Source organism: Neophocaena asiaeorientalis, unplaced genomic scaffold, assembly GCF_003031525.2.
Source record: "Neophocaena asiaeorientalis asiaeorientalis breed wild unplaced genomic scaffold, Neophocaena_asiaeorientalis_V1.1 scaffold313, whole genome shotgun sequence".
In the NCBI taxonomy this organism is placed as follows: domain Eukaryota; kingdom Metazoa; phylum Chordata; class Mammalia; order Artiodactyla; family Phocoenidae; genus Neophocaena; species Neophocaena asiaeorientalis.
The window spans coordinates 1,016,587-1,030,395 of NW_020175412.1; the positions used below are offsets into that span (position 1 = coordinate 1,016,587).

Genomic DNA, 13,809 nt, shown 5'->3' on the forward strand with positions numbered 1-13,809 from the left:
GAGATATAAAGAATAATATAATGAACATTTATGTGTTTATAACTCAACTAAAAATATAACATATTACAAACATATTTGAAGCCTTGTATATACCTCTCCTCAATTACATTCCCATTCTGCCCTCTCAGAGCTAGCTGTTGTCCTGAAGTTGATGATATCATTCTCATGCATTTTTATCCCTTTATTACATAGGTATGCCTTAGTAAGCAGTATATAGTATTGTTTTACATGTTATTGAATGTTATATAAATGGAATCAGATGTATTTTTCTCAACTTTTTTCTCTGAACATTATGATTGTGAGATCCATGTTGATACATGTGGCTATTGTTCATTCATTTCACTTGCTTTCTAGTATTCCATTGTATGAGTATACAGCAGTTTATCTATTCTTCTGTGGATGTACATTTCATTGAAGAGTTTCAAGCAGGAGGTGACATGGGCAGATTTGCATTTCAGATATATCACTTAGGGTTGAGATGTGGAGGATGGACTTCAGAGGTTGAGATTGGTGTGGAGCAGTGGTTTACAAACAAACACTTTGGACTCTGGACCTGTTTATACCCTTAAATATTATTGAGGACCCCAAAGAGCTTTTATTTATGTGGTTTATATTTATTAATATTTACCATATTATAAATTAAAACTGAGAATTTAGATATATTTATTAGTTCATTGAGGAAAAAACAAGAATAAACCCATTACATGTTAGCATAAGTAATAATTTTTATGAGAACTATTTTCAAACTAAAAAAATTTAGTGAAAAGATTGACATTTACATTTCTGCAAATCTTTTTAATATTCGGGTTAGCAGAAAACTTCTGTGTCCTCAAATCTGCTTCTGTGTGTTGTGATATCATGTCATGTACCCCTTGAAAAACTCCACTATATACTGAGGGTTAAAAAGACAAATAACATCTTAGTATTATCATGAACATAGTTTTGACCATGCATATGCTCTGAAAGAGTCTCAAGGAGCCCCAGGATTCCCTGGATCACACCTTAAAGAACCACTGGTGTTAGAGGAGCCAGTTTGTAGGCTGTTTCAAATAGCATAGGTGAGAGATAATGATGGATCTGAACCAAGCCATTAGTAGGATGGATGGATGAAGAAGGGGAGATGAATATGAGAGAGATGTAAGAAGAAAAATCAGAAGGTCCCAGAAGGCAGTATAGGGTCAAGGGCAAGGAAAATAATTTAGTTTCAACTAGGTACATCCTTCACAACCAACCTGTGAAGTGGATATTTAGATATAGAAAATGGCAAGATTTGAACCCAGGTCTGTCTAACACAAAAACTCTTTGTTTTACCTAGTGCTGAGTTAGAAGGGGTAGTCATGGCAAGGAGGTGATGCCTTTCTTAGCAATAAGAGAGAGGGTGGGTGAGGCAACGAAGAGATTTTGAAGTGCAGAGAAGGGAAGTAGAAGGAGTTTATTAACCCCCAGGTTGGTCCAGTTCAGGGTTATAATGATGGCAGACTTGGCTAGGATGGGCGTTGGGAGAGTGGAGGAAGCTAGAATGTTCTGAATTACTGCCAGGCTGGCTGGTCTAAGGAGTTGTGTTTGAGCTGAGTGGGCAGTGGTGATGTCCAAAGAAGAAAGGCCCTCTGCCAGCTATGTTTTTTGCCTTGTTACACTGCAGGATGGATCCATGCTGTGCTGACCCCCGTGGACTGCCTTGCCTTTGGAGGGAACTTCTTACACAGCCTTAACATTGAAATGCAGCTCAAGTGAGTCCTGAAGCTCTGGTGATCCCGAGTTGGCCATTCCCATCTGCTAGAGTCCTTGAGTTCTCTGCTATTGTGAGGAGTGCAGCATAGAAGGGAGGCAAGATGATCAGAAAGGAATGGATCCTGGTTTCTGATGATGTTCAGTCTGAAGATGAATACCTCTTCCTCACTTAGTAGTTATGTGAATTTTGTCAAGTCACATAAACTTTGAGCCCAAGTTTCCTAACCCATAGAGTAAGGTCTTAGAGGGTAGTTGTGAGGATTAGAGATAATGGATACAGAGCATCCAGAGCAATACCTGATACATAGTAGGTGCCCAGTAAACAGGGTCCTTGTTATCATTGTTATTGTTGTGCCTACTTCCTCCAGAGCCTATGAGATTGAGAAGCGGTTGAGCACAGCAGACCTCTTCAAGTTCCCCAACTTTGAGACCATCTGTTGGTATGTGGGAAAGCATATCCTGGACATCTTTCGAGGTATGGAGCCCTTTGCCAACTGTCCTTTTTGCCCTGCTGCCCTGACCATGTGTGTGTGCACATGTGCACATAACCATCACCTCAAATCAAGATACAGTACCCATCACCACAAAGATCTTTGTAGTGTTACCCCTTTATAACCTCACCCACTCTCTCCCCCTGAACTATCCATAACTTCAGGAAACCACTAATCTCTTTTTCATCTCTGTAATTTTGTCATTTCAAGAATGCTATAAAAATGGAATCAAAGGATGCGATCTTTTGAAATTGGCTTTTTTACTAATCGTAATGTAGGGTAGGGCATGGATTTTAACTTTTTTATTTAGCAAAGGGGACTGAGAAAATTGGATCACAGTGAAATTATTCCTATTTCCTGCCAATTAAAATAAGAAACTCAATCGGTATAGTGTCAGAGTTCCCTGGACGTGCTTCCCCTGGGGACAAGGCCCAGTCCTGACTACCCATCATTGGTTTGGTTCCTGGGTATCAGCCCAGGTAGAAGCCAACCTGCTGGGTTTCCTCTTTCCTGGTCTGCTTGGAAATAGAGTGGCTCCCTTACTCAGACCTGAGATTCTTCAAGGTGACTTGGCCAGGAAGAGTTACAAAGAACCTCAGAGGCCAATGAGTACACTCTCTTATGAAGTACCTCAAGCCCTTATTCTGCCATCTAGACAGACCATCACTTAAATGTTCATTCAGAGGCTGGATGACTAACTGCTTATTATTTTCTGTTCTGAACAGCTTAGTTCAGTAGAAAATTCTTTATTGAGCCTAAATCTGGATGTTTGTTATAACCTCCTCCTGGAGTAACTCAGAACAAGGCATTAATGGCTCTTCAGATCTGTGTAGGTGGCAGTTGTCCTCCTGAGTGTTCACATTTTGAAAACCAAGAGGCAGAGTAGTGTAGAAGGAGCACAGGCCTCAGATTTAGACAGATGAGGTTTCAGTCTTGGCTTTGGCACTTACCAGGTGTGGCCTTTGGTTGTCTCTTTGCCTCTCTGAGCCTCATTTCCTGAACTATAAAATGAAGATAATGATATTTGGCTTATAGGGTTGGGTATAGGATTAAATGAGATAGTAGACGTCAAGGTAGTCATAAAATGAACACCATTATAAGAACTGAGATATGGAGTTGTGCTCAGAACCTTGAGCATTTTCTCTGGTTGCCTGAAAAAAACTAACAAGTCCTTCACTTCCCTGCATGGCTTCTTTGACACTCTACCTTCCTCTTTCCCCCTTTAGGTTTGCGAGAAAACAGGAGACACCCTGCCTCCTACCTGGTCCATGGTGGTAAAGCCCTGAACTTGGCCTTTAGAGCCTGGACAAGGAAAGAAGTAAATATACTTATTTCTCTACCTGCTTTAGAGGTCTACTCTCAGCAGGGACTGGCTTTGGGAAGATCCTCTGGGGACGTGGAGGAAACTAGGGGGGTTTGTGGGCTCCTAGGATTAGAGTAGAGGACTGGGCTAGGACTCCTTGGATTATATTTTTAAACCTTTCTTTCTGATTATGAAAAGTAATACATGCTTACTGTAGAGAATTAGAAAAATACAGAAGAGTGTAAAGAAGGAAAAACTTCACCTGTAATTTTAACTCAGAGGGAATAAACATTAACATTTGGGTATACTTCCTTTTGTTTTTTTAATATTCATTTTTAAAACATGATTGCTCTCACCCTGTACATATAATTCTGTATCTGAATTGGTTGGCTTATCTTAATTTTTCTGTGTCACCAGAGTTCTCCACAAACATTAATAGTTACATGATATTATTTTGCAGGGATGTACCATCCTTACCTAACCACTTGTTTATTGTTGCTTATTTATTTATTTGGGGGATAGTTCTAGAAAATCATGCAGTAAATAGCTGTTTGCATCAGTCTTTGTTCCTCATCTCTTGATTGTTTCTTCAGGGTAGATTTTTAGAAGAGTGATCACTAGATCAAAGTATGTGAAAAAATGTAAGACTTGATGCATACTGCCAAAATGGCTTTTTAGGAATATACCAATATCCATCTATCCAACTGAATACTAAACAGCTATAAAAGAGATTAAGAAAGCTCTCTATGTACTGATTTGGAAAGATCTCCAGAATTTATCATGTAAAAGTGTAGAACTGTGTGTATAGTGTGCTACCTTATGTGTAAAAGGGGGGAAAAGAAGAATTATATTTGTATGTGCTTGTATTTGACTGAAGACACAATCTGGAGGGATGCAGAAGAAACTAATAAAAGTGGTTACCTGTTGGGGTGGGCTAGGGGAGCTGATGGCAGGGTCAGATATATACTGAGGCTTTTCAATATATATCTTTCTATATTGTTTGATTTTTGAACTACATGAATGGATTACCTACTCAAAATGTTGAATTTATTTAAAAACCAATTTTAAGAAATGCAAAAAAAGGAAATATCAATATATTCTTTTATGCTTCTGATACTCTTTGTAGATTCCTTCCCCTGCATACAGTAGCCTGAGGAGACTTTTCAGCCACTGCAGGCTTAAATGTGCACAATCTCCCCATTTCCTGTTGGCAGCCTTCCCCCCAGATATCCTTGGACTTCATGTTTTGGGCCTTCTTTTGCTCCCTGGACTCAACTGCACCTGGGCCTTAGCCTTCGATTCTGTTTTGCCACATCCCTCAGGTGTGGCTACCTTGGGTTTCATCTCTGACTCTGCATCCACACCTGACCCTCCCGCGAAGTGAACTTCAGAGTGACTCTGTCCTAGGAACACGAAAAGGGAGGGAGGTGGGTAGGTCCTAAGCACTCATGTCCTGAGCCAGGATGGCCTCAGGGACCAAAGGATGGCCCCAACAGTGTGACCAAAGGGAGCTGGAAGAGAGTAGGACACAGAACTGAGGAGCCACACTCATGGGAGAAGTCTTTTGTGAAGTGCAGACAACTTCTCTTTTGTGAAGAGAAGCAGTTGCTCCTTCACCCTTCCAGAGCCCCCTGGGCTGGGAGGAGGGAGCTGTCAAGGTTATCCAGCTGGGTCACATGGGTTCTCAGCCCCCATCACTGCCCAGCCACCAAAATAAATTCCAGATGGATTAAAAGAGTTAAAGGAATCAAACCATGGGAAGCAAGGAGGAAATGCTGAGGAATTTTTATCAGTCCTCTGGATACAGAATTCAAGTCAAAACTGGTGGAAGAAGTCACAGAGGAAAAGTTTGAGCTGTCTGTCTGCATAGAGATGTATTGATAAATAAGATTGCAAATGAATTAAAAGAGAGACAATCAACAGGTCTCTCCCTGGGTTGCTGTTGGGCTAGCTGTGGGCTTGTAGCTGCTCAACATTGAGTTCTGTCCTCACAAGTGGAGAGGCTGGATTGTCCCCAGGGATCTTGCTGAGGTTCTTGACTTTCTGAGGGGTGTGGTTCAAGCCACAACTAAGTTCCTCACACCTCTTGACACTGTCCTTTATCAGGTATATGTTTTGCAAATATGTCCTCCCAGTCAGTGGTTTGTCTTAACAGTGTTTTTCTAAGAGAAGTTTTTATTTTTTTTTATTTTTTATTTTTTTTATTTTTTTTTTTGGCACTATGCGGGCCTCTCACTGCTGTGGCCTCTCCCGTTGCGGAGCACAGGCTCCGGACGCGCAGGCTCGGCAGCCATGGGTCACGGGCCAGCCACTCCGCGGCATGTGGGATCTTCCCGGACTGGGGCACGAACCCGCGTCCCCTGCATCGGCAGGCGGACTCTCAACCACTGCGCCACCAGGGAAGCCCTTTTATTTTTTAATAAGTCTAATTTATCAGTTTTTTCTTTTATGGTTCATACTTTTTATGTCCTAAGAAATCCTTGCCTAACCCAAGGTCCCAATGATTTTCTCCTCTGTTTCCTTCTAAAAGGTTTATAGTTTTAGATTTGACATTTAGGTCTGTGATCCATTTTGAGTCTGTGTGTGTGTCTAGTGCAAGATATGGAATGAAGTTCTTTTTTTTGCATATGGATATCTGATCAGTCTAGTACCATTTGTTAAAGAGACTACCCTTTCTCCATTGAATTGCCTTGGTAACTTTGTTGAAAATCAGTTCATTTATGTGTGGATCTATTCCTCATGCCTTTTGTTTGACAGGCTCTGCCAGACCACGAGGATGAGATCCCAGAGACAGTGCGGACCGTACAGCTCATTAAAGATCTGGCTAGGGAGATTCGCCTGGTGGAAGTAAGAAGCATGGGAGCAGGGGAGGCGTTTGGGAAGGGCTCAAGGCTCAAGTGGCAGGTCAGGCTTTTGCAGTTGGCATGAGAGCTCAGGGGAAGGATTGGGAAGACCCCACCAAGGACCCTATTCATTCATTCATTTATTCATTCATTCAGATAATTATTATGTGCCTCAAGCGTGCCACATGTTGGGCTAGGTGCTTAGGATACATAAATAATACAGTGCCTGCCCACAAAGAACTCACAATCTAGTAGAGGAACCTGGGCAAAGTTAACCTGTCTGAGCCTCAGTTTCCTCACGTCTAAAGTGGGGATAACTAATAACTACTGAGGGATTATTAAGAGGATTGAGTAAGATAATACAGGTTGAGCACTAAGTATAGGGCTTGGCACACAGTAGGTGCTCAGTAAATTCTGCTGGTGGGTCATGGTGGTTGTGGGTGGCAGAGGTCATAGTAGTAGTAGTAGTAGTAGTTGTTGTTATTAATATTTTGACTCAGTCTCTACATTCTACAAAATGACAGTTCTCCCGGGTTGAAGATGATTACAAAGCCATGTTTCAACAGGTGGCATATACCACGAGACAGTAAGGTGCAGTGGTAAGAGACTCAGAGAAACTTGGGTTCTGGTTCCTGCTCTGTCATTTGCAAGCCTTTCAGAGCCGCAGTATCCTTATCTGTAAAGTGGGGATAACACCACCTTTTCAGAGTTTTGTTATGATTAAGAGCTAATGTATATAGAGCCCCTCGCACAGTGCCTGGCAGAGTAAGTACTCAATAAATGTGAGCCATTGTTATTAATAGACTGCAGCAAAGAGAGAACTCAGTGTGGGCTGGTGAAGTAGCAAAGGCACCAGAGGAGAATTGGACTTGAGGAAGTTTCAACTTTCCTTTAGCTCAGAAGCTGTAAGGTTCCATTTAGTGCCCAGGATATAGGCACTAAATCTGTGCTGAAGGGTGGTCAGAGTGAGCTACTGTGAAGTTGGGGTTCTAGCCTCACCTCTTGCAGCATGTTTCACTGCCTACACCATAGCTTACATTGTCCACCTCCTACCTCATTTTCCACCACTTCCATCTGTCAGAATCCTTCAGGGTTTTAGGCCTACCTTTTCTCTGGCTCTTCCCACTTAAACCAGTTTTATATACACAGAACTTTGGGCTGGTTGGAAGAGGACTTAAGAGATGGATCATATATTTTTCATTGGCTTTCAAATGTTTTGAAGCAATGAAATCCTTTTTTTCAAATGAAATCTTAATGTGGAAGCTCAATATATACAACCAATCAAAGCATAACTGCTATGAATAAGATGAAGGTGGGAGGCTAGTAGCAGAATTAGGACTAGAACCGCTGTCCTGCTCTCAAATCCTGTGGTCCTTAGAGTTGGAACCACACATTTTAGTACTCAATTATTTTCTGTCTCATGTCAGCTGCGCTTGGAGTCTTTTCCTTTCCGGTTTTGACAGTAGTGCTGAGCTTTTCCTCTGCTCGTCTTCTCCTTACTCGTGAATGGCTAGGTAAAGAAATGCCACCCAGTAAATTCTTGATGACTTATTGTGCCAAAACTAGGGTGTGCATAAGTGCATATGTGGAGCATCTTTAAGCCCCTTCACGGCAGTACTGCCAGTGCCATAAACATACCTCTGCTCTTAGTGCAGAGTGAACCCTTGAGTAAGCTCTAACCCCCTCATGTACTAACACTCTTGTAGGATATCTTCCAACAGAACGTTGGGAAGACAAGCAATATCTTTGGGCTGCAGAGGATCTTCCCAGCCGGCTCCATTCCCTTAACCAGGCCAGCCCATTCCACTTCAGTATCCATGTCCAGGCTGTCACTGCCCTCCAAAAGTGGTTCAAAGAAGAAAGGCCTGAAGCCCAAGGAATTCTTCAAGAAGGCAGAGCGAAAGGGCAAGGAGAGCTCAGCCTTGGGGCCTGCTGGCCAATTGAGCTATAATCTCATGGATACTTACAGTCATCAGGCACTGAAGACAGGCTGTTCCCAGAAAGCAAAGGTGGGTGCTGGCCCTTGGGTTCAGCCCAACCCTTTTGGGTCCCTTGGAAGAGCAGGGTATAAAAAGGATAGGCTCTCCTGTCCTCCCACCTCCCTTAGGGCCCCTGGTGTTTGGCTACCAGTCCCACTCATTTAACAGACATTTATTGAGATCTTGTCTATGCTGGGCACTGTGATAGGTGCTGTGGACGTAACCCTCAAGAGGCTGACAGGCTAGTGAGAAAGATAGGCATAAAAAGAAATGAGTGCAATGAAGCGTTGTGGATGCCACGATCAAGGGTATGTGTGGGACCCTGAGACACGGGAGGGGATGATTCTATCTGGGTAGGGGCGATGGTCAGGAGCTCTTCTCAGTAAACATGACACTTGAGATGAATCTTGAAATGCTGGGATGGGAATGACATTTGAGAGCATGGTATAGGAGTGGCAGGTTGGAGTCTTGAACAGGTTCTTGAGAAAAGCCCTCCTCCAGGGCTCCACCTTGCTTCAAGATTGTGGTGCCCTCCATAGGCATGTGAAGATACTCCACCTCTTTTTAGGGAACATGTTTTGCAAGATGGATAGGTTTCCCCTGAGCCAGCCATACATTCTCAGCCTTCTGCTCCTGTGATCATTTGGGTTGGGGGTGGGGGGACAGCATAGCAGAAGGCCTTGGTTCAGGTGGTTTTGACAGTGAACTCAACCAGTGAAACCAGAGGGAACTGGTCATTCTGATTCACATGGGAGTTCCAGACAGGTGACAACTGAGCCTCCTCCTCCTACAGTTCAACATCACTGGTACCTGCTTGAATGACTCAGATGATGACTCGCCAGACTTGGACCTTGATGGGAATGAGGGCCCGCTGGCCCTGTTGATGTCTAATGGCAGGTGAGGTGGGGAGAAGAAGCAGAGATGCTGGGATTGTTGGTGGCAATATGCCACTAAGACAAGGCATGGAATTGGGACCTGGGGCTGGGACATGGGTGAGGGAGGGACTGTGCTTGGGGAAATAACCAGATATTATCAGATAACATTCCTTAGTACAGAGAACCATGGTAGTGTTGGGGGTGGGAAGGGGGAGAGGTCTGGAACTAATTGGCAATCCTGAGAAAAATCTTATATAAGTTCTAGAAATTTCAGCAAGTCAGTGGATCAGAACTGTTGGTGGGAATAGGAGGTAGTACAGCATACTGGTTAAGAGCATTAGTTTTTTATATACCTTTTGCAATTCAGTTTTTAGGAACTTATTTTGCAGAAATATTTGCACAGGTGTGTAAAGAGAAATATTTAGTAGTCACTGTATCATTGTAATAGTAAGCAATTGGAAACGTTCATCAATAAAGGTTGGATAAATAAATTATGGTACATCTATGGAATAGAATGCTGTGTAACTTAGAAAGAATGAGTTTACTATCTATTGACATGAAAAGATTTCCAAGATATATTTTAAGTGAAAAAATCAGGTTGCAAGATAATATATAGGAATAGTTCATTTTAATTTTTTAAAAAAGCACGTATGCACATATGTGTGTGTGTGTGTGTAAAAAAGCAACATACAGACCTTTTCCTTTAACCTTTTGAAGAGGTTTAAAATTTAATTTATGTGGTTTAAAATTCAAAAAGTGTGAAAGAATACATAGTGAAAAATTTTGCTCCCACTCCTCTCTGTTCCCCAGTTCCCCTCCTCATGGAAAACCAGTGTCAACGATTTCCTTCCAGAGATGTTTATACACATCCATGCAAATAAATATATTTGTCACATATTTTATACTTGTCACACCAAACTTGTAACAGTAGTTATCTCTGGAAAGTAGAATAGGGGAAGCAAGAGAGGAAATTTTCACTTCAAAAGCATTTGAATTTTATACAGCGAGCACATATTACTTTTCTTAAAATAATTTTTTTTTTCTGGTACGCGGGCCTCTCACTGTTGTGGCCTCTCCCGTTACGGAGCACAGGCTCCGGACGCGCAGGCTCAGCGGCCATGGCTCACGGGCCCAGCCGCTCCGCGGCATGTGGGATCTTCCCGGACCGGGGCACGAACCCGTGTCCCCTGCATCGGCAGGTGGACTCTCAACAACTGTGCCACCAGGGAAACCCTAAAATAATTTTTAACAGAATGTTTTCTAAAAGAATAAAATAAAAGCACATCTTGGCAAAAAGCTCCAGCTTGGGAATCAAACAATCCCGAATTTGAATCCCTGCTCTGTCACATATTCACTATGTGACTTTGACAAGCTAATTAACGTATCTGCACCTCTCTGTCCTCATTTTATCTATTCTATAGATAAAACTTATCTTAGGGTTGTTGAAGGACTAAATGAAGTAATGCATGTAAAGTGCCTATCACAGGTTCTGGCACATAGTAAATGCTTAATAAATGGTCGCTCTTATGAATATGATGATGAAGTTGAAGATGAAAGGTGATGGTGGTGGTGGTGATGATGATGGTTGTGGGTATGGCCAGAAGCTAAGTAGGTCATCAGAAACCCTCAAACATGTAGGGAGGCAAAGGAAGACAGTAAAAGTTACCATCTGGACACTCAGAACACCAGACAGGAGCAGTCAAGAGTTAAGTAGAGAGTATGAACAGTGTAGGAACATAAGCGACAAGGATACCTTAACAGCCTTTTTGTAGGAAAAGATTGTTTTCAGATCCCAAGGGTGAGTGTAGTAGGTCTACCTGGCTGGGAAATAAGGGAAAAGGGAGTGTGAGGGCAGGGCAGATTCTGAAAGCAGCAGAGCTATCCTTGTTATTTGAGAACATAGTTACTGAAGAATAAGATTAGAGAGACTGTTGAGCATTGCCTTTGTCTAGAACCCATGGTTGGTCTGCTGGGGAAGAGAAAATTGAGAGTCCTAAGGGTCCAGCCTATAATGGCTATTGAGGACACAATGAGACATTTTTCCCTTCCTCACCAGTCTTTCTTGTGCTGCTTGTTACCTTTTTGCACCTGCCAGAGGCTGCTGCTAAGTGAACCTAGGGAGTCAAGGTATAGAAATATTTATAGATGATATGATATTATGTCTGATCTTTTCTCCAGAATAATGCCATGTTTTGTGGGGACTGAGGTGTAGATGAAACAAGATTGGCTGTGTGTTGATAATTGCTAAAACTTAGCTGGGTCATAGGTACATGGAAGTTTTTAATATTTTATATATGTTTGAGATTTTTCATTATTAGAAGTTAATAAAAGATCAAGGTTAAATAGCTACCATTTATTGAGCACCTGCTCTGTGTCAGACTCTGTCTTATACATTTACATACATTATTTTATTTAGTCCTCACAACAACCCTGAGGGTAAGTGTTGTTATCCCCATTTTACTAATGTGGTAAAGTGAGGCCCAGAGAACTATAAGATTAGCTACCATTGGGCCACTTGCCATGTGTCAGTCTCTACATTAGCTCATTAATCCTCCCAGCAACCCTATGAGGTAGAAAACAGCTAATTCACTAAAATCCAGTTCACCAAATGACTATTTGCTGAATGTGTCAAGTGTACTGATTTACCAAAAACTTGTTTGTCTTAACTGTAAGGCTTATTTGAGCAGTCTGTACTGGTTAATATTGTTTACCATGTGTAACAGGATTATTTAAGCCACTTTTGAGTTCTTTCTACTTCCTTTATATATTTTAACAGCTTTTTTGAGGTATAATTTACATACCATACAATTAACCTGTTTAAAGTGTACAATTAAATGACTTTTAGTAAATTTAAAGAATACGCTGCCATCACCACAATATAATTTTGGAACATTTCTATCACACCAAATAGATCCCTCATATCCACTTACAGTCAGTCCTGGTTCTCTTCCCCAGGCCCAAGCAACCACTAATCTACTTTCTATCTCTATGGATTTGCCTTTTAAGACACTTCATATAAATGGAATCATACATATGTAGTCTCTTGTGTTTGGCTTCTTTCACTTAACAATGTTTCTGAATTTCATCCATGATGTAGAAGTATCATTAATTTGTTCCTTTTTATTGCTCAATAGTATTCCATTGTGTGGCTATACCACATTTAGTTTATCCTTTCACTAGTTGATGGTCATTTGGATTGATTATGCTTTTTGGCTACTATGAATAATGGTGCTATGAGCATTTGAGTACTAGTTTTTGTGTGGACATGTTTTTGTTTCTCAGGAGTAAAATTTTGGGTCATATGGTAACTCTGTTTAGCTTTTTAAGCAATTGCCAAAATTTATCCCAAAGCGTGTACCATTTTACACCCCTACCAGCAATTATGAGTTTCTCCATATATTGGCTAATGCTTGTTATTGTCTGTCTTTTTGATTATAGCCATTCTGATGGATGTAAAGTGGTATCTTATTATGGTTTTGATTTGCATTTCCCTAATGACTAATAATGTTGAGCCATTTATATATCATCATTAGAGAAATGTCCATTCAGATCTTTTGCTTATTTTTTAATTGGTTTTGTTTGTCTTTTGTTGCATTCTAAGAGTTATTTAAATATTCTGGATACAAATCCTTTTCTAGATAAATGATTTACAAATATTTTCTCCTAGTCTGTGGCTTGTCTTTTCATTTTCTTAATGGTGTCTTTTGAAGCACAAATGTTTTGAATTTTACCTAATCTCAGGCCACAAAGATATTTTCCTATATTTTCTTCTAGAAGTTTTATAGTTTTAGCTTTTACATTTAGATCTATGATCCATTTTTAATTTTTGTGTATGATATGAGGTAAGAGTACACATTCATTTCTTTGCATGTGATATCCACTTATCTCAGCATCATTTGTTGAAAAGACTATTCTTTCTCCACTGAATTGCCTAATAAGCACCTTTGTCAGAAATCAGTTGACCAAAAATTTAAGCATTTAGTTCTAGGCTCACAGGTCTGTTCCATTGATGTGTATGTCTATCCTTATGGCAATATCACGTTACCTTGATTACTGTAGCTTTATAGTAAATTTTGAAATTGAGTAGTATAAATCCTCTAACTTTGTTCTTTTTTGAAATTGTTTTGGCCATGTTAAGTCCTTTGTATGCCCATATACAGTTTAGTATCAGCTTATTAATCTCTACAAAACTAGATGGATTTAGATAGGATTGCATTGAATCTGTAGATCAATTTGGGTAGAATTGCCATCGAGTGTGACTGTTTTTATGTTCACCTTCACTCTCTCTCCAGTACCAAGAGGGTAAAGAGCTTATCCAAGTCTCGGCGAGCCAGGATCACAAAGAAGGTAGACAAGGCTAGGCTGGTGGCAGAACATGTGATGGAGGATGAATTTGACTTGGATTCAGATGATGAACTGCAGATTGACGAGAGACTGGGAAAGGAGAAGGCAACCCTGATAATAAGACCAAGTGTGTACTTGTTCTTTTTCTTTCCTGCCCTGCCCATTTCAGTTTGTTTTTGGTCTGCTTGATAGACTCAAGACCTTAGGCCTGAGCTTGTTGACATTCTGATTTACCAGCTCTGT

At 41.0% G+C, this 13,809-nt stretch overlaps 1 protein-coding gene across 1 annotated transcript in view; it reads left to right on the plus strand.

Moving 5' to 3' along the window:
* PHF8 (PHD finger protein 8) overlaps positions 1 to 13,809 on the plus strand; it is a gene marked incomplete at its 3' end in the record, with an annotated part of 62,096 nt that overhangs the window by 35,172 nt on the left and 13,115 nt on the right. Inside the window, exons 9-15 of the mRNA XM_024767176.1 lie at positions 1,643 to 1,730; positions 2,100 to 2,206; positions 3,449 to 3,540; positions 6,283 to 6,372; positions 8,075 to 8,377; positions 9,141 to 9,244; positions 13,515 to 13,693. Of these exons, the coding sequence (XP_024622944.1) occupies positions 1,643 to 1,730; positions 2,100 to 2,206; positions 3,449 to 3,540; positions 6,283 to 6,372; positions 8,075 to 8,377; positions 9,141 to 9,244; positions 13,515 to 13,693 (963 nt within the window). The remainder of the gene's footprint in view (positions 1 to 1,642; positions 1,731 to 2,099; positions 2,207 to 3,448; positions 3,541 to 6,282; positions 6,373 to 8,074; positions 8,378 to 9,140; positions 9,245 to 13,514; positions 13,694 to 13,809) is intronic.